Source organism: Myotis brandtii, unplaced genomic scaffold (assembly GCF_000412655.1).
Source record: "Myotis brandtii unplaced genomic scaffold, ASM41265v1 scaffold112, whole genome shotgun sequence".
NCBI lineage: Eukaryota > Metazoa > Chordata > Mammalia > Chiroptera > Vespertilionidae > Myotis > Myotis brandtii.
In genome coordinates this window covers 936,835-961,909 of record NW_005353838.1, presented here as the reverse complement: position 1 = coordinate 961,909, position 25,075 = coordinate 936,835, and the positions used below count along the sequence as shown (strand labels likewise).

At 34.9% G+C, this 25,075-nt stretch overlaps 1 protein-coding gene across 1 annotated transcript in view; it reads left to right on the top strand.

Annotated features, from left to right (window-relative positions):
• The window catches only part of SCN7A (sodium channel, voltage gated, type VII alpha subunit), an 85,878-nt gene extending 70,362 nt beyond the window's left edge, over positions 1-15,516 (top strand). Inside the window, exons 18-24 of the mRNA XM_005857719.2 lie at positions 878-982; positions 5,435-5,713; positions 6,468-6,521; positions 7,334-7,471; positions 8,522-8,626; positions 8,937-9,207; positions 12,472-15,516. Coding sequence (XP_005857781.2) covers positions 878-982; positions 5,435-5,713; positions 6,468-6,521; positions 7,334-7,471; positions 8,522-8,626; positions 8,937-9,207; positions 12,472-13,493 — 1,974 coding nt within the window. The 3' untranslated portion in view covers positions 13,494-15,516. The remainder of the gene's footprint in view (positions 1-877; positions 983-5,434; positions 5,714-6,467; positions 6,522-7,333; positions 7,472-8,521; positions 8,627-8,936; positions 9,208-12,471) is intronic.
• The last annotated feature ends 9,559 nt before the right edge of the window (positions 15,517-25,075 follow it).

Sequence of the window (25,075 nt, the reverse complement as noted above, 5' to 3'; positions counted from 1 at the left end):
GTTAACAAAATAGGCTTATTGCATAATATTTTGAAATTTTCAGCATCCTACAATAATTAAATTCTATTTGCTCAACTTTTAAATTATATTTTCAAAATGAGACTACATATAATTTCCTTCACCAGTACCACACTGATGCCAGCAGCCAAAAATTGTCGTTTGGATCACTACAATAGCTTCCAAACTGATATTCTTGCTTCCACATTTTTCATTTATGTTGCCTTGTAATTACAGAAAATATGAAGGCACAATAAAAGTTAATCACAACTCTTCCACCTCGCTCAAACTCCATTAACATTTATTAACCTCTAATCATTTTTATGCAAATATGTTTACTTTGAAAAATAACCTTACCATATTTCTATTCTTTGTGCTTGTATCTTTTTTGATGCCTTTCCTCTAGAATCTAATTCTGTAAATTGTCTTAACTATATTTATATACAGACAAATATGTAAATATATTCAAAATTTTGTTTCAACAAGTAAATTGTATACTATAATTATATTAAAATAATCATGAAACTGATTTTTAATCTAATTACAAACTAAAAAATGGATATAAGTATTAATCCTTAATTATAATAAAGGATAAACTATAATAAATAATAAACAATATGTATTATTTATTTTAGTAACATGTACTATTACCAGAAGATATCTTTAAATCCTTTAAGTGATTTTTACACAAAATGATATTCTTATACCTTTCTATAAGTCATTGTCAAGATGTATTGAAATATATAGTAAAGCTTTTGCATATTTATTGGTAGGCTTTGACTATGTATCTTTTTGTTATAAGTGAAAAGTTTATTTTATATATTGTTTTTGTTAAAGTTAAAACTAAATCCCATTAATTATTTATTTTTCATATATCTAGGTATTTTGCCTGAACTTAATAGGCAAATCTCAGGAACTAAAACTACTTACGTCCATTAAATTCCTTCGGGCACTTAGAGTTCTATCTCAATTTGAAAGAATGAAGGTAAGAGTAACGTTCCTAATCTATAACTTGTAATTTAAAATTACTAAATTTCCACAGAGGTAAAGTTTTGTAATCTCATTTATATCTTTAACAATATTAATACAAAAACCCTATATTTGACTAAAAGTATAGAAGAAGAGTATATTAGCTTTGCTTACTAGGATTTTAGGTCTTTATTGTTCCTAAGATGAAAACTAATAAAAATAAGCAAATAGTTGAGATAAAATATTTTCGGCAGAAATCTGCCAGCCTTGTTCTGAAGTTCCTTTGCTTGTCAAACAAACCTGTGTGAGGGGGACAGTTTGGAATTCAACCCGGGGAACACCAAAGGTTGTGAACCAACACTTCCTGGATCAAATGCCCAACCTGTGCTGCTCCCAGACGGAGTCTCTGGAGTCCGGAGGCCGGCAGAGGAGAGCAGGGGTCCACCCTGCGTCGCAGGGTCCCCCAGCATTTGCTCCCCCGCGGGAAAGGGGTCCGCTGCTCTGCAGGAGCAGGCGAGGTGATGCCTCCTAACAGACGTTCCTGGGACTCAGCTCCCTCTTACTCCTGGCATCCTCTTCCTTGTCCTCCTTGCCCCGGCACTCCAGAGGCGGGGACCGTGCCCCAGATGCTGCTGCAGGGAGTAGGGGCCTGGTGTCACACTGGTGCCTGGAGCAGAGCCCCCTCACAGCCCTGCGGAGCTGGGACCCCAAGAAGGGCGAGGAGCTGGACAGCACAGAGAGTTGACCATAGGTAGCTGTAGATTCCCTGGGTTCCTGGGAGGAGCATTTCCCTCTTCTTGGGAGATGAGAGCCAGAAGTCACACAACATGTACTGGGGTCTGAGCTGTAGTTGAAGAGCTGAAAAATTTTGAATTTGTGAACTTACATGTTGACAAGGCAAGAATGAATCTTGGAAGTTCTTTTGGTTTTACCAGGAAGATGACTAGAAGACTAACTCCCATCTTTGAGGGGCGTGAGGAGCTGATGTACAACATAGAAACCTTATTCCAGGCAGGAATGGCTCACCTCCCTTCAGCCCTGCAGTTACTTGGTTATTCTGGGACCCTCTGTGTTTGGAGACTGAAATTTCATCACATGCTCTTTACAGTATTTGCCACTTATTTCACCAGAACCATTGCCATTTCCCGTGTTACTAAAGATCAGAGTTTCCTCTATTTTCACTGAATGTATTTCTGCAAGTTTAAATATGATTTCCTGCTATGCAGATATATTTCTTAGAAATGTTTTCATTGTTAACTATGAATTGAGCCTAGAAAAAAAATGTCTCTATGCAAACTGATCATAAATGTTTGGTATGATCTTTAAAAACATACAGATACATGGTTTTTAGTAAAATACAGGTCATGACTTAGGGACTTGAGAATTGAATTTTAGACTTAGGCTCAAGTTGCCTTTGAAGAGGAACTATAATTGTCTCCTGTTAAACCTGAAGAAAATCACCTTGAGTTTTGTAGAATTTGATATTTCTTTCATGTAAGTCACCTAGTTAATTTTTCTGAGGTTAGGCTTTGTGTTGGTGCAGTAATTTTTTCAGTTTCTAGGAATATGCAAAAGAGAATTATGGGATCATCATTAATAATTAAATAATAACTAATACAATTATTCATGTCCCTGGTTAACTTAGGAAACATTTTATTAACAGCATTATAGAGGCCCACTAGGTGGTATTATCCCCAATGGTTTGCTTTTAAACCAAAATAAGGAGGAAAATAAGCTGACAAGTAAAATGTGGTTAAAGAGGTCTATAAGCTTGAGGTTAAAATAACAAGACAACTAAATTTCCAGCATAATCATAGCCATAGAAAATGTTTATAGAATATGCTAGGGCTGTAAACTACACATGACCTGTTAACTCAGATTACTGTGGGGTGGGGATTACAGAAGGGAGATATTGGTCAAGGGCACAAACTTTCATTTATAAGATGAATAAGGTCTGGGGATTTCATGTACAGCATGGAGACTATATACAGTTGATAATATTATTCTGTATACTTGAAATTTTCCAAGAGTAGATCTAAAGTGTTTTCACTACTGCCACCACAAACAAAAAAGAACTAGATGTGGTTAATTAGCTTGATTGTGGAATCATTTTATAATGTATACATTTACCAAATCATGACTTTGCACACCTTAAATATATACAACTTTCATTTGTCTATTATACCTCCATGAAGCTGGGAAACACACAGAGAGATGTTAATTAGTGCAACTAAACTAAACTTTGTTACTGTAAGAAATGTTATGGGATAATACCAGGGTTATTTTTTTTTCTCTAAAAAATTTAGATTCACGGGATGAAGAGTGCCTTTAATAGCAAATTGCCTGCACCTAATTTAGAGAAAAGTAGGAAGATATTTGCCAGGGAAGCTGCCTCTGCTTGTTGTAAATTAAGCACTCTAATATTTGATGCCAAACATTCCTTAGAATGGCAGTGAGGTTGTAGCCATGGACAATTCAAGGCCAGGTATATACTAGTAGTAGCCATTCTTAGATCAAGGTCAGTTCTAGATCTTAAGCTTCATTGAAACCTCTGGAAATTCTGTAGTCGAATGATCTCTAAAGAAAAATCACTGAGTATGTAAGGAAGCTACATGATTACAAAATTAATATTTTATGTATTTAATGAATTTCGGATCTTGATGCTCCCCTTGTTGGAATATTTGGGTCAACCATATCCATGGCTTTTATTCCTACATATGTGCAATTACTAACAGGCATAGCGTTTTTTCATCAGAGGCATCAGTGGACCTATCGAAATACCTAAAGTGTCAACAAAGGATTTGTGACTTAGTTTTAGAAATAAAGTCTTTTTGAAAATATAATTAAAAGTGAAGATATTAATTCAAGCCCAGAAAACTAAGGAATATAAGCAAGAAAGTACAGGCAAATGTATATGTATCCAGTAATGACTGAGGGAAGGAAAGGTTAGACTGGTAGAAAAGAAAATCAATGGTGACTCAGAAAAAAGGACAAATAAATGGTTTTGAGGGAAGGGAGTCAAAAGTGTAAATGGTAACTGAAAGATAAATAGCAAAGATTGTCCTGACTGAGTTGTTCAGTTGGTTGAGCATCATCCTGTGCACCAAAGAGTTGCAGGTTTGATCCCTGGTCAGAATGAGTATGGGTGGCAACCCATTGATATTTCTCTTTCACATTGATGTTTCTCTCTATAGCAAAGATTGAAAATATTCTATTGGATATAACAACTGGTTTTACATTTGCCATACCAGCATTAGTGGAGTGATTAAGAATAAATACAATGCTGATTGTAATATTAAAGAATGAAGGGAGTTGAGGAATGAAGGCAGGATTATAGGCTATTTTTGTTATTTAAGTTTAGGTAGTGAATTCACTTCCCAAACTTTCCACTCTGGAGTATCTCACCAGTGACATAGAGTGATTCTGGAAGTGATTTGTGAATTTGTGAGGCTAACTGCTTATTCATGTCTCTTGGAACAGTCTTTTGACTTGGCTTCATTGAGCTACAATCTCTTGGTCTTCTTTTATGTCCTCTGCCACTTCTTTACTTTCTCCTAGATAGGCTGTTCCTCCTGAAGGTTAGAATCCCCAACAATTATGTCTGGTCCTATTTTATTCTCATTTTAGATGCTTGAGAGAGAGAGAGAGAGAGAGAGAGAGAGAAGAGAGAGAAACATCGATTTGCTGTTCCACTTATTTATGCATTCATTGATTGATTCTTATATGTGCCTTGACTGAGGATTGACCCCACAACCTGGTGTCAGCCTTGGTTTCCTCCTTGGCATATCAAGATGATGCTCTCTCCCTAGCCGGTTGGCTCAGTAGATAGAGAGTCAGCCTGTGGACCAAAGGGTCCCTGGTTCGAGTCTGGTCAGGGGCATGTATTTTGGTTGCAGGCTCCTCCCCAGCCTGGGCCCTGGTCAGGGCACATGCAGGAGGCAACCAATCGATGTGTTTCTCTCACATCGATATTTCTCTCTGTCTTTCCCTCTCTCTTCCACTCTCTTTAAAAGATCAATTGAGAAATATCCTGAGGTAAGGATTAACAACAACAACAAAAAGATGATGCTCTAACTGAGCTACCCAGCCAGGGCCTCATATGCTTTCTGGATAATCTTATACATGTATACAGGTTCACTCGTCTTACCCATTTCTTACACAATAGTTGATACACGTGTGTTAAATTCGTAAAATAATTCTTTATTCTAGAATTTATACTAAATAGCTCTGTTGTTCTTTTAATGATTATTTTTACTAAAAAACATTTTGAGATATCTGGATTTTTCATGTATATTTTTAATTGACATTTTTTATTTTGGTTATTCATGTGTGTGGCCTATTAAATCTTTAAAGATAGCTCTTTTTTTGTTATTTCAATATGACATTACATTATTTAGCATTTCCAATTTAATCAAAATAGTTTCACATTTCTTACCTAAAGTTTACATGTTTGCTTTTTATATGCCAGGTGGTTGTGAGAGCTTTGATGAAAACAACTTTACCGGCTTTGAATGTGTTTCTGGTCTGCCTTATGATCTGGCTGGCTTATAGCATCATAGGAGTACACTTATTTGCTGGCACATTCTATGAATGCATTGACCCAACAAGTGGAGAAAGATTTCCTACATACGAAGTCAGGAATAGGAGTGAATGTGAAAGTCTTGTATTCAATGAATCCATGCCATGGGAGAATGCAAAACTGAACTTTGATAATGTTGGAAATGGTTTCCTTTCATTGCTTCAAGTAGTAAGTATGCTTTTGATTTTATTATCTTTTACGTGTGCATCCATATTGTAGGTAAACATAAGGACAAAATGTGGATGATTAACAGAATTGGTTAGAAATTATGTTAGCTATTATTTGTTTATAGATACATGTTTATAAACAAATAAGTTCATTTGGGAAAACAAAAGTGAAACAGTGCCTGTACTTTTTGGAGAAGGCAGGGGAGATGAAGGCAGGACTGACTGGGGAAATGGCAGGTACTGGCCAAACCTGCTTCCATCACTGATCATGTACTAGGGTCACAATTTTTGGTCCAACTCAGGTTACTACAGTTTTATTTCTACTTAGTGCTTTGAAGAATGGCTGCTCAGTCACCCAACATCTAGCAGATGTGAGGAGGTGAACCATTCTTGTCTTGGCTCCCCCATAGAAAAGCACGTGTAATAGCAGTTACAAGTAACTATGATACCTGAGCAGCATGTATTTATTTACTATTTACCTATCTCTCTACCTATATCTCTGCCTTTCTATTTATACTATCTTAAAATATTTTAAGTTACCAACTACAGTTACACTAAGTAGTTTTAAATATTTGTTGACAGACAACATAAATGTAATAATGAAAATGGTAGGAATCTCAGTTACACAATATATTGAAGTGTGGTCAGTCTTACTAATCAAATGTTTTACTATATTAGTAACAAATTGAGTTTTACTTTAATTTGCCATGAAGCATAAAATTTCCATAAGAATTAAACACATGCCGTTTTTACAGGCAACATTTAATGGATGGATAGATATTATGAATTCAGCTGTTGATTCTACTGGTGTAAGTACAATATAATCCTAAAGTCATTGTTATAGTTCAAACAAAGTCATTTTTCTAATTTAAGAACAGGGCACCAGCAAGAACAATAATTAACAGTTAAAAGCAAATACTAGACAAAAGTTATGCTAGACAAAAAGTTGTGCTAGACAAAAGTTAAACACTGTTCAGATTGAGTATTGCATGGACAATGAAATCCTTTCAGGATTATATACAATGGTTGAGGCTCAATAGGCCCACTTGAAGGATTATCAGACTTCATAAAAATTATTAAACCAATACAATACACTTTAAAATCCAGTAAACAAAGCAATGATATCTCTTCACCAATGATCAAAGAGGAAACATACCTCAAGTAACATTGTTGGGTTTTCTTGTCAGAAATTATTTTATAAATCTAATGTTTTAAAAAGTCAGTATCAATATTTTACTTATTTTTTCACTTTTTATACATTTTTACTTTTAAAGAATTTCTTTTTAGTGCAGTTTTAGGTTTACAACACAATTGGGAGGGAGGTACAAATATTTCCCACATACCCCCTTCCTCCACACATGCATGGCCTTCTTATTGTTAACATCGTTCACCAGAATGGAATATATTTTTTTTTACCAAGAATGAATCTATATTGACATGTCATAATCAATAAAAGTTCATAATTTACCCTGGGTTTCACTCAGTGTTGTACATTCTATGGGTTTGGACAAATGTATGGTGACATGTGTCCATTATTACAATATTATATAGAGTATTTTCACTGCTCTAAAAATCCTCTTTGCTCTTTCTCATCTTGTTTATTTTTTAACTTCACTTTTAGGTACATATGCAGCCTGATTTTGAAGTGAATATCTACATGTATTGTTACTTTATTGGTTTTATTATCATTGGATTATTTCTTCCTCTGACTATGCTGGTCGGTGTTATTCTTGCTAATTTCAACAAGCATAAAATAAAGATAAGTATAAATATCAAATGCATTTATAAAAATGTCCTGCTTCAAATAATTCATTTTGGATTCAATTTAATGTCATTTCTATTTGGTACTCACCTAAAAAAAATATTGATGTTCCTGCATATTGATAAACATTGCTAAAATGTTCAGTCTGTACATTGTTTTCTATATTCAAATATGTACAGACAAGTTTAAAAGGTAAAGATTCCAAGTATTTCTGTATGTATATTCATAAATAATGGCATGCTAAGAAATAAAAAAACATTGTGCATTTGTGCAAATATGTGAAGACTGCACTTTCTTCCTCTCAGAAACTTTCAAAGTCTTCAGAGTCATAGCCAGCATAGACATCTTCTCAGTTAGGGTAGCTTTCATGCTAGAAGTAGAGAGTCATACATTTGAATTGGGTGGCTTAAATAGGAGTGCTTAATTGGAAAGAATTCAGAGGCAGAATTGAACCACTTCTTTGGTGCCATTTTCATGTAAACGCTTCTACAAATTGCAAAAGCTTCAGAATTCATCTACGTCTACTTATTCTAACCACAGGGACCTGCTTTTTATTGGTGGAGAAAAGCCTTCTAACAAATTGAAGAAAAGAATCGTTTAATTTTAAAAGTACAAGTTAGCCATGTCAGCAAAGTTTAGCTATGTGCAGATTCTGGTAAACAAACAACTCTGAATCTCTACTAATCAGATGGGATTAGAGAGGTCAGTGGTCAAATATCTAGAAAGAAGCCTTTCTAGGATTCCCTTTCTCCTTTGTCTCGGTCTAACAAGAGGTAGCTCAGTAAACTAAAAATTTAAAATAGGTTGACCACCCACAGTAAGGTGCACCAAAAGATAACTGAATATCAATCACTACCAATATGTATTCCATATATGTTTTATATGGATTTTTGTGCAGAAAATGAGACATGTTTAAACATGATTTATTTAACTGCAGTTAAGCCTTTATTTAAATCAATCATTACCAAGCTTTGCAAAATGCATATTAATATAAAATGAAATTTGGATTAAATATGATTTTAATATATTTTTCTTTCATTTCTTTACGAGGGAGGCTCCAATATTTTTATAACAGAAAAACAGGAGAAACAATATCTAACACTGAAGAAGCTGATGTATGAGGACTCTCGAAAAACAATACCTTGCCCAGGAGTAAGAAAACATCTAGATATTTTTAAGTTTCTAAAAAAGTTTCCTTGATATATTCATCTTTAAAATAAATGTGTTTTTAAAATTCTTAACAAAATATGCTTTTGACAAAAAATTTTCTAAATGTGTTCCTTGACAAAGCTTTTGATGGTCTTGTTTGCTTGGACTGTGTGCTATAATTCTAGTTTGGTACCAACTTAGGCCCTGACTTATTCTCCTATTTATGCTGGGAGGAAAGATATAAATTTAAAGCCTATGTGTGTGTATAGATATCCTATTAATATGATTATTACACCTTTTTCTTCACCCACAGAACAAGTTCCGAAGATTCATCTTTGACTTGGTAACAAGTCAAGCTTTTAACATCATCATTATGGTTCTTATCTGTTTCCAAGCAATAACCCTTATGATACAAAGTGATGAACAGAGTAGACAAATGGATACTGCTGTCCTCTGGCTTCAGATACTTTTCATTATTCTCTACACCGGAGAATGTGTGCTGAAGCTCATCGCTTTCCGTTGTAACTATTTCACGAGTGGATGGAACGTTTTAGATTTTATAGTGGTCATTTTCTCTATTACAGGTAAGATTTTATGTGGTCAGAGTTTCATTTGTAGTAATATTCATTCAGGCAAGTTCTTACAGTTATTTCCAACAGAAATGCTTTACATTTTTGCATTTTATATAAAAATATCTGTACACATACCTGACATATATAAAATATTCAAAAATACTGTTTGAATTAGTGCACAGACTTTACTTCACAGACCACCAGGTAAATATTTAATTACCCCTTCAGCATATCAACTACATTATTTTTTAGGATGACACTAAATATCTTTATATCCTAGTATAATATAAACTTTCAAGCTCACTATTTTCCCTTTCTCCTAATCGCTAAAACTACTTACAGCTTTCACAACAGTCGAGTTTAATGCTCTAGGTCACTAGTTTTACTCCAGAGATCTTAGTCTTTGATTTAACCAATATATTTGATTATCCTCTTTGTGAATAGATACTGCACTATATTCAAAGAACTCATTAGTAAACAAGTTAGTCATAATTCCTGTATGCCCATAGTTTATAATCCTATATAATAAAAGCCTAAAATGCAAATTGTCCCCTCGGGCAGTCATTAGACCGTGAGTTTGTCCAGGAGTTCGACCGCTCGCTATGACATACGCTGATCCCCAGGGGCGGTGTAGAACATGGTGGGCATCAGTGATGCGGCGCTGGCAAGGGGTGCTCAGGTGCTGGGTGTCTGTGAGGAGCCCGCCCGGCACCCGCGCAGCCACTTCCGGGTGAGCTAGGCTGAAACCACCGGGACCTCAGGGTCTGGTCGTGCTCGCCATGGGTTCATGCAGAAGCCAGTCTGCGAGGCTGGCCTGGAGAGAGCACGTTGCCTGCCCAGCTTCTGTGCAGCACCACTGGGTGGCCCAGAGGCCCACACTGTGCCCTGGCCCACGGCATTTGGTCTCACTCTCTGCATCTCCATGTGGGACTTGGGCGCTGTGGCAGAGGGGGACAGGTGGGGGCCTGGGAGCCCAGGTGCTGCCCTGGGCCCAGAGGTCACCTGGTATCTGCCCTTCCATGCCAGATGCTAGTGCTTCCATTGCCAGCCAGGCCTAGGGACCGCACCTGCCTGGGAGCCCAGGTGCTGCCCAGGGCCCAGAGGTCACTTGGTATCTGCCCTTCCATGCCAGATGCTCCTGCATCCATTGCCGGCCAGGCTAGGGACCGCACCCATGCATGAACTTTGTGCACCAGGCCTCTAGTCTATTATAATCTATTAATGGATACAGATAATTAATAGTGCATTTTACTGTGCTATTAAGGATATGAAAAGGTTATATAAGGGATGTTACAGCAGCACACCTAATCAGTAAGTAGAGGTCAGAGAAAACTTCATGGAAAAAGCAAAAGTTAACTATTGGATAAGGAGGTAGCCAAGAAATAATCTAGGAGAAAAGGATTTTAAGCAGAGAAAGGTTTATTTCTTGTCTGCCTCCTATAAGACACATACTAGAATGTGAGCTCCATGAAAATAGGGACAATATTTGATATTTATTGTCAATTACTATTGTGTGTAGTCAGCAGTAAAAAAAAATGTAGATGAACTGTCAGCCCAGCTGTGCTTCCAGAAAATTCACTCATTCACCTGGTAGTGGAAACAGTGCAACTACTATTGACAGACAAGTACAAGAAGTTTGACTGAAAGTGCATAAAGGCAGGAGGGAGCGGGTAGGAAGGTAACAGGAATATGGCATTAAAGAGCCCTCTGAGACTCAAGTGAGAATTACTGAATCGGAAAGAGAGGAAACTGTGGTCAGAGAGAAGCTGTTTGGAGTTGAGATCTCGGAAGGCAGGTATCCTGCGTGGGTCCAGAATGTGGCCATTGATGTAAAATTGTTAAAATTAAAAAAGCCAAAGACTGAAAGACTGGCCTCTGACTGGGTTGTTGATGGTAGGTGCTGAGATGGGAAGAATGACATGAGCCAACTAAAGAGTCCAGTTGAATATAAATGAGGAGGAATGACTAGATCACAGAGTCAGGAATGGTAGGAGATGGTATTGTTAAATGACATGACCCACAAGGAGTTGAAATTAATTTTTTCTAAAAATGATGGAAAAGAAAGGTGTCTGGAAATCACTTTGTAAAGAAAAAAAGGTGCCTGCTTTTTCCATCTTTCTACCAGAAGAAATATGGAGTGGGGAAGAATGAGCTGTCTGCAGTTTAGAGGATGTGGAAAAATATGTCTAAATTAAAGGGGGATACCTCCTGCATAATGGAAGAGTTTGGACGATTGAGGAGAAATGAAAAATTGACCCAGAGTAGAAGGTTCATTAAAACACTGTGAAGATGAGGGTATATATAAGACAGAACATCAGAGAGAATGCCAACATTAATAGTGACAAAGTTCAACAGAAATGTGAGACCTGAGTCTACCAGATGCTGCATGCCATCTCAGTTAAAAGCTTCATGATTCTCCCCTCCCCCACCTTTTCAACTCAAAATGAACCACATCCCCGCCAGTACTTCCAGAGAACATCCTTATGCTTTTTTGTGGCGATTATAATTTCACCTTGTTTCATAGTTCTGTCTTCACTTTCATAGTTCCCTCACTCAACCACTACTGCCAGAAAATCGTTCCAGGCAAAGACTCAGCTATTCAATTCACATTGAAAGCTCCCAAGGGCTCCCATACTGTTTATGAAATAAATAAATTAAATTATAATCTGTGAGTCACTGGATACAGTGAACAGATGATGTGTTGTGGAATTGTCCACCTGAAACCTGTATAATTTTGTTAGCCAATGTCACCCCAATAAATTCAATAAAAAACATTTTTTGTAATTATACGTATCAACCAGATTTTTCTGCTTTGCATTATAATTAATTTAAATGTCTACCTCTAAAGATTACAAAGTCTTTAAGGACAGAGCCACATTGATCATCTTTGCATATGTGCACAACACCTTTATTAAGTATCCAATAAAGGTTGCATTGAATTAAATTTCTTGATTCAACTACAATCAGAAAAAAATGACTACTGTCCTATACTATAGATTCATGCTCTTTGTTATTCCAGAAGTATTTGATACATAATCCTCTTAAGGTGATGATGCAAAGAATTCTCTTCCAAATTTTACTAGATACTCTGAGCATTGCCACAATTATTATTGGGCTAACCCAAAATTTCAATGTGTGCTAAATGCTATATAGGGAGGATGAATAAAATAATCTTAACTTACAGAAAAAAGTGAAATGTAAAATAAGTTTATAGTCCTCTAAATACCATGAAATTTAAATAATTTGATTGCCTGCTTTGTCTTTCCCCACATCAAGGACTACTTCTGCCTCTGATAGGAGAATACTACCTTGTACCTCCTTCCTTCCTGCAACTGATAGTTCTCTCCCGGATCATCCACATCCTGCGTCCTGGGAAAGGACCGAAGGTGTTCCATGATCTGCTGCTTCCTCTGGTGCTCTTCCTCCCGGCACTGTTGAACATCAGTCTGCTCATCTTCCTCGTCATGTTCATCTACGCCATCTTTGGCATGTACAATTTTGCCTATGTGAAAAAGGAGGCTGGAATTAATGATGTGTCCAACTTTGAAACCTTTGGCAGCAGTATGCTCTGTCTATTCCAGGTTACAATATTTGCTGGTTGGGATGGGATGCTCAATGCTATTTTTAACAGTAAATGGTCTGACTGTGATCCTGATAAAATTAACCCTGGGACCCAGGTTAGAGGAGATTGTGGTAACCCCATTGTCGGAATTATTTATTTTGTCAGTTACATCCTCATAGCGTGGCTGATCATTGTAAACATGTACATTGTTCTTGTAATGGAGTTTGTAAATATTGCTTCTAAAAAAACAGCCAAGACCTTGAGTGAAGATGACTTTAGGAAATTCTTTCAGGTCTGGAGGAGGTTTGACCCTGATGGGACCCAGTACATAGATTCTAGCAAGCTTTCAGATTTTGCAGCTGCTCTGGATGCTCCACTTTTCATGGCAAAACCAAACAAGGGCCAGCTTGTGGCCATGGATCTTCCAATGGCTGTTGGGGACAGAATTCATTGCCTAGACATCTTACTTGCTTTTACAAAGCGAGTTGTGGGTAAAGATGTGAGGATGGAGAAACTTCTTTCAGAGATGGAATCGGGGTTTATCTTGGCTAACCCTTTTAAGATCACATATGAGCCAATTACAACTACCCTGAAACGAAAACAAGAGGCAGTCTCAGCAACCATCATTCAGCGTGCTTATAAAAGTTACCGTTTGAGGCAAAGTGACAAAAAAACATCAGATATCCATATGATAGATGATGACAGGGAAGTTCAAGCTACCAAAGAAGATGCCTAATTTGATAGAGTTTAGGAAAATCAACTATTCAAAGCCAGATCTAGTTCCATTTACCACCTTTTCACCTTCTTTACATATCTCAAAAATGTTAAAAGTTTAAGACAGAAATAAAAGCAAAGATTAGAGATAGTAAAGATTTCACTTAATCGTCAATTGTTTACAACTCATGGAAGTTAAGGTTGTTTTCACAAGATTCCATATTGAATTCACTTTTTTACCCCTCTGTGTTCAATGTAACCAAGACAACACTTTAAATCACTGTAGTGAATTAAAGTGCTTTAAACTTCCCATTTGATAACCCAATGCTTGGATTCTATATATGATTTACATAGTGTGTGCCTCCTCTGGAGAATGGGATGGAGGTAGTAGAGATTAGTAACAAAAGGGTCTTACTTGTATATTTTATGCATATTTTAATTTGATGGGATTTAAGTCCCCTCTTTCTTAACATAGGATAGTGTTTAAAAACAGTACAATGCCACAGGCCATTAAATCATGAACTCAGCTACACAGATGCCAATTGGGGAAGAGGAAGGGCAGTTCTTAGAAAGTGCCTTCAAGATCAATCACAAAGACCTTGGGCTGAATCAAACCACATTTGAAAAAGATTGATTGGAGCTCGGTTTTTGTTTTCTTTTCTTTTTGGTATGAGGAAGGGGAATTCCTGTTTTTCATTGTTCTTGGATTACTGGTTTCTCGTCTCTGGCTAGTTCCACCTAAGCCCAGCTCTCCAAAAGAATTATTCTTTTGGAGAAATAAAGGGAACACATTTTTTTTAAGTATACATTTATTAAAATGATATAATAGGCAATATGTTAATAGATTCAAGTCTTACATTATCGTAGACCTGATGTATTTTACTATTTATCCATAATGTAACATTGAGTATATAAGATCTGGCAAATGCATATAATAATTGAATTAGAAGAGTCAAGGGCTACCATTGTGTCTAGGGATTTTCACAGTGTCTTGATCCTGGGAAACTGGCCAATTTCATTGGGAAACTGGCCAATTTAAAGTATGTTTTGCTGTATTTTATGGTTCTTTATACTTTAGAGAAAGAAAATGATCAAAGAAACTGTGAGAACTCTGAATTAGGAGATCAAAATGTAAGTTTGTTGTTGGTGGGATTTTATAACATTAATGTATGCAAGTTAGTTTTCACTTACTCATTTATCTTTTCAAGTTCTTTGCTGTTCCTATCTCATCCCATACATAACTACTCTGTAAAATGTTTTATGTCTGAAACACTTTAAAACCCTAAACATTAATTTTTAAGTATTAAAATTATTTTTAAAAGATAGGCACAAAATTGTTTTTTGATATATTCATAAAAATGCAGTCACATCCATGTAGTTCGAGATCCTGAAATTTATTAATTTTGTATAAAACTTGCTATCAATGTGCCTATAAAGTCCTAAAGGATTCAAAACGAAAATATCTATACTGTAAGCTTAAATGACAAGTTTTCAATATGTTGTATGACATTCAATGCCATTTCAATATCAGCAATTGTATTTTATTATGAATGCATGATCTTGAGCCTTAACTATTATAATCTAACTATCTTTGCTCCTCAGAAATGTATTAACCTGACCAAGATGCCTTTGGGAATCTGATCCCCTAAGCAAATGTAACTTCAGGGTTCTGTTTTTTTCTATGTGCTCCTTCCCTTTCTCCTCCTGTTCTCCATCAGGTATGTGATGGGGACCATAAGAGATCAGTGTTAACTTGGTAACCTGTGGACCTGGTGCTTTGTCTAAGCTTATCAGTTTTCTGTGTCTTGGAAGTGCTTTAATGCAGATACCGCTTCCAATATTTAAACTGAATCTTAACTTGCTTCTGTAAATTCCATAAAGACCACAAACTGATTTTAGTTTGAAAATTATATCTTTTACTTGTAAACTGTGTTTGCCACTAACCTACCAATGTTGTGTAAAGAATTATTTTTAACAAAGTCGTACAATATATTCTACTTTTTAGATACTTTAGAGAAAATAATAAATGCAACCTGTTAACCACACTAAGTTTTGTTTCTTTTCTTTGGCAAGTCAGTTTGGCAACTTTCTAAAATAATAATAAAAAACCTTTATAAATGAATCTTACATTATAGTTTATTCATTCAGTCTCAAAATTCAAAACTGGGAAAATTTGTGCTTTCTTTTTATTCACTTAATTTAGTAAAATTAATGTTAGTGAGCTTACCAGAGACCCCTACATATTAACAAAATGTTAAAAACATTCTTTTCATTGAAATCATAATAACTTCATTATATTTATTTCAGTATTATTAGAATCTGAATGTTGAAATTAGAAAAGAATGTTGAAATTAAATTTATTGGTATGCTATTATTTCCCAATATTTGCTTCTTTAAAAATTGTTTCTGGTCTTCTAATAAATATAATTACTGAAATAATTATAATGATTTGGAAATGACTACCATTTGTTAAGCAGACTGTTATGTCCAGCCTCATGCTAAATATTTATCATGCATAAGCTTAGCATTCACAGCACTCATGAAGCAATGATAATTCTCATTTTATAGATGAAAAATATTTAAGATTAGGAAGTTATAAGAACTTTTATCTAACATAGAACTTGTAAATGACAGGCCAGGACTCTAAACCAGGTCTAGTCTTAGAGCCTTAATATTTAATCACTCTGTACAATAACTGTCTAGTAATAAATGACCTCGGTAGAGACAAAGAAGTTTAAGATTAATGAAATTGCTGTATAGAGATAAGGAGTATCTCTCTATCTCTATGTTTGTCTTAGTCTCTAATGCTATGTACATCACCATGTCCTCTTCTATGGAGGAAATTTAAAAGTAGAGACAATCCTACAGGTAAACCCAGAACCTGGGTAGGTATACATACATACATACATACATACAAAGACAAATCTGAGACAAAATAACTTACTGACTACTGTGGGGAACACATAACTATATAGCTGATTATAATATGTGGTAATTTGTATGCCACTGTTATAAATTATAATATGTATACGGAAAAAAATTATGAGCTCCGAGTGGAAATTAGTAGAGCACAGGTGGTTAGTAAAGCACACCTCTGAAGGAAAACAAAGATTTTATCAATTAGAAAAGAAGGTAAATATCTTGATTTATTGATGGTGTTGTTGAGTGTATCTCCTTGCATATTTTAGGTAGTGATTTTTCTGAGTATTACTATCGACCTAACAATCCATCTACCTATGAATTACACAGTCTAAAAATTTCAACATTTTACCGCTTTGAATGAAGTGTGGAAGCCCCAGTAAGGTCCCTTTCTCTTCTTTGTTTTAAAATAGCTTTGTCATGGGAATCAAATGGTGCTATAGTTTTTGTTACAATCATCAAATGTAGTTTTAAAACTCATGAGGAAAAGAAAGTTTTTTTAATGTACCCATATTTATTCTCTTCCCCTTATTCCTTCTTCCATTCTGATGCTCCATTATTCCTTCCTTTATCAATTCCTTTTTGTTGGGAAAAAAGATCTGTTTAGCCAATCTTTTGAGTAAGTGATTTATTTCTTTGTAATATTTTAATATTTATTTCATGTTGAAATGATAATATTTTTTATATATTGGGTTAAACTGAATTCTTAAAAACGACATCTGCTAGTAATATTTTTTAGCTCTTCTTCCTCTGAGAATATTTTTATTTCTCTTTCATTCCTAAAGGATAAATTTATAGATTATAGAATTTGCACTTGGCAGTTCTTTTCTTTTAGCACTTGGAAAGTATTGTGCCACTTCTTTCTGGTTTCCATTACTTCAAATAAGAAATCCATTATCATTTGCATTGGTATTCTGGATAGGTGCCATGTTATCTCCCTCCAGCTGCTTTCAAGATTTTTTTTGGTTTTCGTTTTCAAAATTTTTAATTTGGTATATCTTTAACATAGATTTCTTTGTGTTTATTCTGTTTAGCATGCACTCAAGTTTTTGGAATTGTAGATTTGTGTCTTTTACCAAATTTATGACATTTTTAGTCAATACTTTTTCAAACAACTTTTTAGCCACTCTTTTCTACTTTCCTTCTGGGAGTGTAATGACATAAATGATGATTCTTTAGTTGTTGTCCCACAGGTCCCTGAGTCTCATTTTTTTTCCAGTCTATGCTTTCTCTCTGTTGTTCATTTTGTGTGAATTCTATTGTTCTGTACTCAAAGACACTGATTTTTCTTCTCTGTCATTTCTATTCTACTATTGACCCCTTCTATTGAGATTTTTACTTCTATTGTCATATTCTTTTAGTTTAATAATTCCAATCTTTCTTATAAAATCAATTGCTTTGGAAGTTTTCTATTTTTTAGATTTCTTTCAAAAGAATTTTAATTGCCCTAACCAGTTTGGCTCAGTGGATAGAGCGTCAGCCTGCGGACTGAAGGGTCCCAGGTTTGATTCCGGTCAAGGGCATGTACCTTGGTTGCGGGCACATCCCCAGTAGGGGGTGTGCAGAAGGCAGCTGATCGATGTTTCTCTCTCATCAATGTTTCTAACTCTTTATCTCTCTCCCTTCCTCTCTGTAAAAAATCAATAAAATATATTTTTAAAAAAGAATTTTAATTGATGAATGCTTTAAAATACTTCTTAGATAATTCCAACACCTGATATACCTTAATATGTAGTGCCACAAATTGTCTTTTCCCCTTCAGGGTATGATTTTCTTAGTTCTTGGTATGCTGCGTGATATTTTTTTCCTCTGAAATTTTGTCTATGTCTTGTCTAACTCACTTTAGATCCAGATCAAGAATAAGCCTACCGCCAAAACTGGTTTGGCTCAGTGGATAGAGCATCGGCCTGCGGACTGAAAGGTCCCAGGTTCAATTCCGGTCAAGGGCATGTACCTTGGTTGCGGGCACATCCCCAGTAGGAGATGTGCAGGAGGCAGCTGATCGATGTTTCTAACTCTCTATCTCTCTCCCTTCCTCTCTGTAAAAAATCAATAAAATATATTTTAAAAAATAAAAAAAATTTTTTTAAAAAGAATAAGCCTACCTGGGCTGCCCTCTACTTTTAGATCCAAGGTGAGTAGTCTTCTGCTGTTGGGTGCTGGGATAAAAGATGTCCTTCATTATGGTGTCTCCATTCTCCTATGATAATAGTATTCCTGTTTCTTAGCTAGTCACATGGCCTTCTGAAATAAATAGTGCATTGCATAGTCTCTTTTTTCAGTCTAGGCTGACCATGTAAATAAGTTATATCCTTTTTAACTTCTTTCTACTGATTGAAATTTGGATGAAGGTGGGCAATCTGTTATGAAACAAGTGAAGCCACCAATCAATGAATGACAACCAATATGATAGAACAACTTGGTTCATATAATCATAAAGTAGCAGGGAATAGCCACATCATATTTTATCTTTTTTAAGCTATCAGGAAAAATAAGAGCCTTTGAGGGACACTTAGGTGATCGCAAACCTTTTCCCAAAACTTCCAGGCAAAGATCCAAATCATTAAAAAAGAAATACACACCATTGTAGCAGTATTATATTCTTTAGAGTTGAAACCTGGATAATTGTTATACAATAGTGCAATAGAGAACACAGCAGTCTAATATATCCCATGGGCCGTAGTTTCCAATCCTACAATGACTTTCACTTCTTTCTCAGTACAAATCTCTCCAAGATTCCTAAACAACTGAATTGGAAGGGAACTATCATGAGTCCACAATGTAGTACAATGTGAAGCAGGAGTACATTTTAATCTTTGGGTACATCATGTTGTCTCAGTGTGTGAAATAGCTATCTTTGCTGAATAAATATCACCTTTCCATTGTCTATCCATCATGCTTGATAGTCTGGGGAAGAAATGTATTTGTTCTCTCAACTGAGTGAACCTTCTTTAGATTAAGGCAAAGCACTGACATATTTGGGGCAAGCAAGACTGCAATACCAGCTCCAGTTTGATTAAAGACGTGTTGATTTATTTTCTTTTACATCACAGAAATGACTTAGAATCATCTCCAGGATGTCTGCTTTTCTCCTGAATCTTAAATGAAATATATATATTTTGTTCTCACATTGCTGTCTGCAGAAGAAAACACTGCATCCTTCCAATGCACACAAAGATCCCACCGCAGTGCAACCCAAGCAAAACCAGCCAAGGTCTGCCAGAGACCTCTGCTGCTGCAGCGTTTGACGCTCACAGGAAAGGTCTCATGAATAATGCACAGTTATAAACAGGTGGCCATGTCAGGATCTCTTCACTTAATGCTATTCCCAAACACACTCTGAGGAAAGTAATTGGATGCCTTCATTACCAATTGATCTGTACAGGAAGAAAGTGTGATTAAAAGCTTTGCAAGGCATTGATTGCATGTGCATTAGCTTGCATTTACCTGCATTATTTTCTACTGAAAACCCACGTAAATTGTAGCAATAACCAGAATTGTGAGGCTTAACAGAAATATAAACTATTTTAAAGCCACAAGTATGAGAATTCAGAGCAATCCTTCCACTGCAGAGTATGTAAAAAGCAAAGGCAGCTTATCATGAGGCCACCTTATAATTGGGTAAGTGCTTGTAAGGCAGTGTCGACTGCTGATGTATTACTGATGGAACATCTTGCAAAATATGAATCCACTCCAGTCCATTTTCTTAACACCAGTGACAAGAACCGTCAGGAGGCTCCAAGCATCTTCCTGGAACAGCCATCATTAATCTCCAATATGATCACATTACCTTTTTATTATTTTACAAAAAATAATGGGCCTTGCCCACCCCCAAAATCACATACTATTTGTTAAACCTACAAGCCTTTGTGCGTCCAACCAGTCAGAATGATCGACACAACTGTGAAAGTTAACTACTCTTGGTGGTGAGGGGGAGGAGGTAGATGTCCCTTATGACCAAGTCATACACTACAGATATGAGCTTCTTGACTCCTTTATACAAATCTTCTTTAACAAGAAGAGTGAAATGTGGTATACAATTTCAACTATACCATGAATTATTATTATTATTATTATTATTATTATTATTATTGTAAGTATCTATGGACATTTGTAAGGGAAGACAGCATTACAATGATTTCTGCATGCTTTTTTGTTTTATATTATTTCATCTTAGTGGTTATTATGTTAGCAACAAGTTCTCTATAATATTAACTGTATCTGATTAACTTTTTCTCTCTGAGATTATAGAGTTATTTATCTAGGTGCTCTGGAGATCCTATAATGCTCATTGTCTATAGAAAGTTTTATTTATATTACTAGTGGCCCAGTGCACAGATTAGTGCACATTGAAAGGAAATTAATTAGGAGGAATATTTTAATATCGCTATTCACCTTTTCTCTATAATAGAAGTGTCAAAGATGAAAGAAAATTAGTAAAATGTATATGAAAATAATATATAAATTGATTAATAAATAAACAATAACAACAAAGACATGATATAAAAACAACAAAAACATGATATTGAAACATTGATAAAAACAATAACTGATAAATTTATTAAACTTATTCTAATATTTCCCTATATACCATATTAAGAGTAAAAACACTTTCAGAGTGCTTGACTAATTTCCCTTGTGATGAAGTATTTACAACTTTAACTTTAACGTCACATGCTCTTCGAACTCAAGAGAAAGCAACATATACCATAACTGACCATGTTTGAAAATGGGCTCAGGTAGGAATATTCCTACTCTGTCTAAATTGGCGCCAGCGAGAGCTTTATATGTATCACACATGCGCGAGTTTGTTTTTACATTGCCAGTGCGCGTCATATTTACCAGCTGGTTCGTTGGTCGGAAGGTTGGATGGATGGATGGTCAGTCACTTAGCCTTTTATATATAGAGATTACTCTGTTTAGTTATGTTCTTCATATCTTAGTTATTCCTCCCTATCTTTTTTGATTGAATGCATAAAATTAAATATGCTAGTGTGAAAGAAAATAAATTATAAACTGTCATTTAGTATGAGGTTCAATCATTGGGAAAGAGGAATTAATTTTAGGTTATTTAAAATTAAAACTAAGATCTGCTTCCATTTATGAAAGATTAACTGTAGTGGGAATTGCCATAACACTGTAAACAATGAGAAAACTTGACAAAAATGTATGAAACACATATTTTTAGATATTGGACAATAGAGAGCACAGAATTGTGATATCAGACAGAAGGGGTCCTGAGACAACTACGTTTCAGAATCCCTGCCCTAATATGAAAAGGCTGCTCCAGACCTGACTTAAATACACTTTAACACAAGCCTCAAAAAGGCTAAACTAACCTGAAAGTCATTGAATATGTGCCATATTTAAGGACTACAATAAAATGCATCACTTGGTAATGTGAATTCAGTAGACATTGTGAATTTTACATTACCGAGTGACAAGGTAAGAAGTAGGAAAATATGACGCTTAAGCAGAAGCAAAAACAAATAGGCTCAGTTATGATATTAATTATAGAACAGGCAGACTATAATATTAAAATGGCTATTCTAAATAGTATAACTGTGAGCAGGAGATAAAAGAACACATGAATTGCCCAGCTGGTGTGGCTCTTGGTTGAGCGTCGACCTATGAACCAGGAGGTCACGGTTTGATTCCCTGTCGGGCACATGCCCTGGTTGCAGGCTCAATTCCCCAGTAAGGAGGTGTGCAGGAGGCAGCCTATCGATGATTCTCATCATTGATGTTTCTCTGTCTTTCCCTCTGTGGAATCAATAATAATAATAATAATAATAATAATAATACACATGAATTAATAAGGAGAGAATAAAAAATGTTTTAAAAATCCAAATGGATATCCCACAGATTTAAAACCATCATTTGAAATGAAAAACTGGTTGGATTAAGCTGCAGTTTAGAAACTGGAGAAGACATCTGTGAACTTGAAGATATAGGAATACAAACTATCCAAATTTAACAGAGAAAAATAAAACTGAAAAGTAAAGAACAGAACCTCAGTGACCTGAGGGTGAATTCCTAGCAATCTTACTTATGTGTAATCTTTCCAAAATGAAGATAAATAAATATTTTAAAGCAAACAAAAAATTTTAATAAAATTGTCACTAGTAGTGCAGCACTACAAGAAAGGTGAAAGGAAGTTCTTCAAGTGGAAAGCAAATGATATCAGATTGAAATGTGGATTTAAACAATGGAATAAAAGCACTAGAAATCATAAATGTGAGAAAATATAAAAAAGACATATTTTCTCATTTTTAATATCTGTTAAAATTGTATAAAACAAAGATAATAACCATGTGTGTCATTTATAATATGTTTGTAATATATGTAAGAAAAGTTCATAACAACATAGCACAAAGGACAAGATTGAAAAAATGAAATTCTGTTGTGGTTTTATTCAGTATATGTGAAGTGGTATAATATTATTTGAAGCCAGACTGTGACAAGTTAAAGGAGCACATTCTAAATTATAGGGTAACCACTAAAAATATAAAACAAAGAGAAAGCTAATAAGTCAAAAGATGGGATATAATGGAATCCCAAGAAGTGCTAAAATAATTTGTAAAAATGAGAAAAACTTTTTAAAAAGGACAAATAGAAAACAAAAAGTAAGATAGCAAGATTTTAATTCAACTATATAAATAATTACATAAAGTGTAAATGATCTGAATACTCCAAAAGACAAAAATGTCAAATAGAATAAAAAGAATATCAAACCCACTTTTTTCCTTTATATTGAATTTATTGGAGTGACATTGGTTAACAAAATTATACAGGTTTCAGGTACACAATTCTACAACAAATCATCTGTATACTATATAGTGTGTACACCACCCCAAGTCAAGTTCAAGCCCACTTTAAATATGAGATACAAGTAGATTAAAGTACAAAGATGGGATAAAATATACAATGAAAACACTAATCCAAAGAAAGCTGGCCTGGTGTATTAAAATAAAGAATAAGTATATTTAAGATAAATATTACTAGAAATAAACTTGTACGTTTTCTAATAATAACTGAGTCAAGTTATCAAAAAGAAATATCAACCCTAAATAGATATGCATATAATAGTAGAATTTTAAAGCACATACAACAAAACTAATGAAACTAAAAAGAAGAACAGGCAGTCCCAGTACACTCAGAGATTCCAACACTCTTCTTTCAGTATTGACAGAACAAGTAGATAGATAATCAGAAATGATGTAGGAAATGTGAACAACCAGCTTGACTTTATTGACATTTTAGAACTCTCTGCCAACAACAGCAAAATATAAATATCAATTGTTTTCAAGTACAAATGAATTATCCACCCAGATACAATAAGCTGAGACATAAAACAAATTTGAAAGGAATGAAGTTAGACCAATATGTTCTTTGACTGCATCAAAATTAAATAAAAATCAATAAATAAAAGGTATATGAAAAATCCTCCAAATTTTTAAAAATGAAAGCCTTAGCTAAATAACCCATGGGCCAAATGAGAAATAGAAATGAAAGAATGGACTAAATCTGTTTTTATCTTGAGACAAAAACATTGTGTACATAGAAAATCCCATGGACATTTTTATAAATAATTAGAGGCCCAATGCATGAAATTCATGCAAGAGTAGGCCTTCCTTCTCCCGCCTGCCAGCACTGGCTTCCCTCTAGCACCCTGGACCTGGGCTTCCCTTGCAGCAATGGCTTTGGCTTCGGCGGGAAGGATATCCGACCTAATTAGCATATTATGCTTTTATTATTATCCATTTTTGAAAAAGCTATGACACAGCATAGAATTTAGAAAGATGCAAGGTCAGTAAACAAAATTAGAGAGTGTTTCTCTATAATATTAGATAATTATTGGAATATTGATGTTAAATAAATAATACTATAAACAAGAGCATAAAAAATATAAAGTATGTAGGGATAAATTTGACAAATTATGTACAAAAGCTGTACTTTAAACATTGTGAAACATTTCTGAGAGAAGTTAAGGAAAATGTAAATAAATGAAAAGAGATACACTGTTCATTGATTGGAAAATTTAATATTGTTAAAGATGTCAATTTTTACCCAATTAATCTGTAGGTCAACACAATCCCAACCAATGTCACAGTAGAAATCATCAAACCAATGATAAATTTGGAAATCCAAAGACCCTAGAGGAGCCAAAGATCCTAGAGGAGCCAAAATAACTTTGACAAAGAATACAAACTTTGATGACTTACATGATTTGATTTGAAAAGCTACGATAAAGCTACAGTAATCAAGATAGTGTGGTATTGGAATAAGAATAGGCATACATAAATCTGGAACAGAATAGAGTCCCAAAATTAATCCACAATTATATGATCAATTGGTTTTCAACAATTTTACCAAGATAATAGAATGGAGAAAGAAAATTTTCAACAAATTATTCTGGAGGAGTAGCACAGGCACATTCAAAATAAAAATCTTAACTATACCTCCCATCATTAAACAAAAAAGTTCCTTTGAACAGATCTTATATATAAACATAAAGGCTAAAACAATTAAAAATTTGCAGGAAAACAGATGAGATAAGCATTACAATATTGGGTTAACCAAGGATTTCTGAAACAAGATATAAAAAGCAGGAACCAGTACAGCAAAAAATTGATTCCTTGGACTGCCTAAATAAAAAACCATTTGCTCATTAAATACACTGCA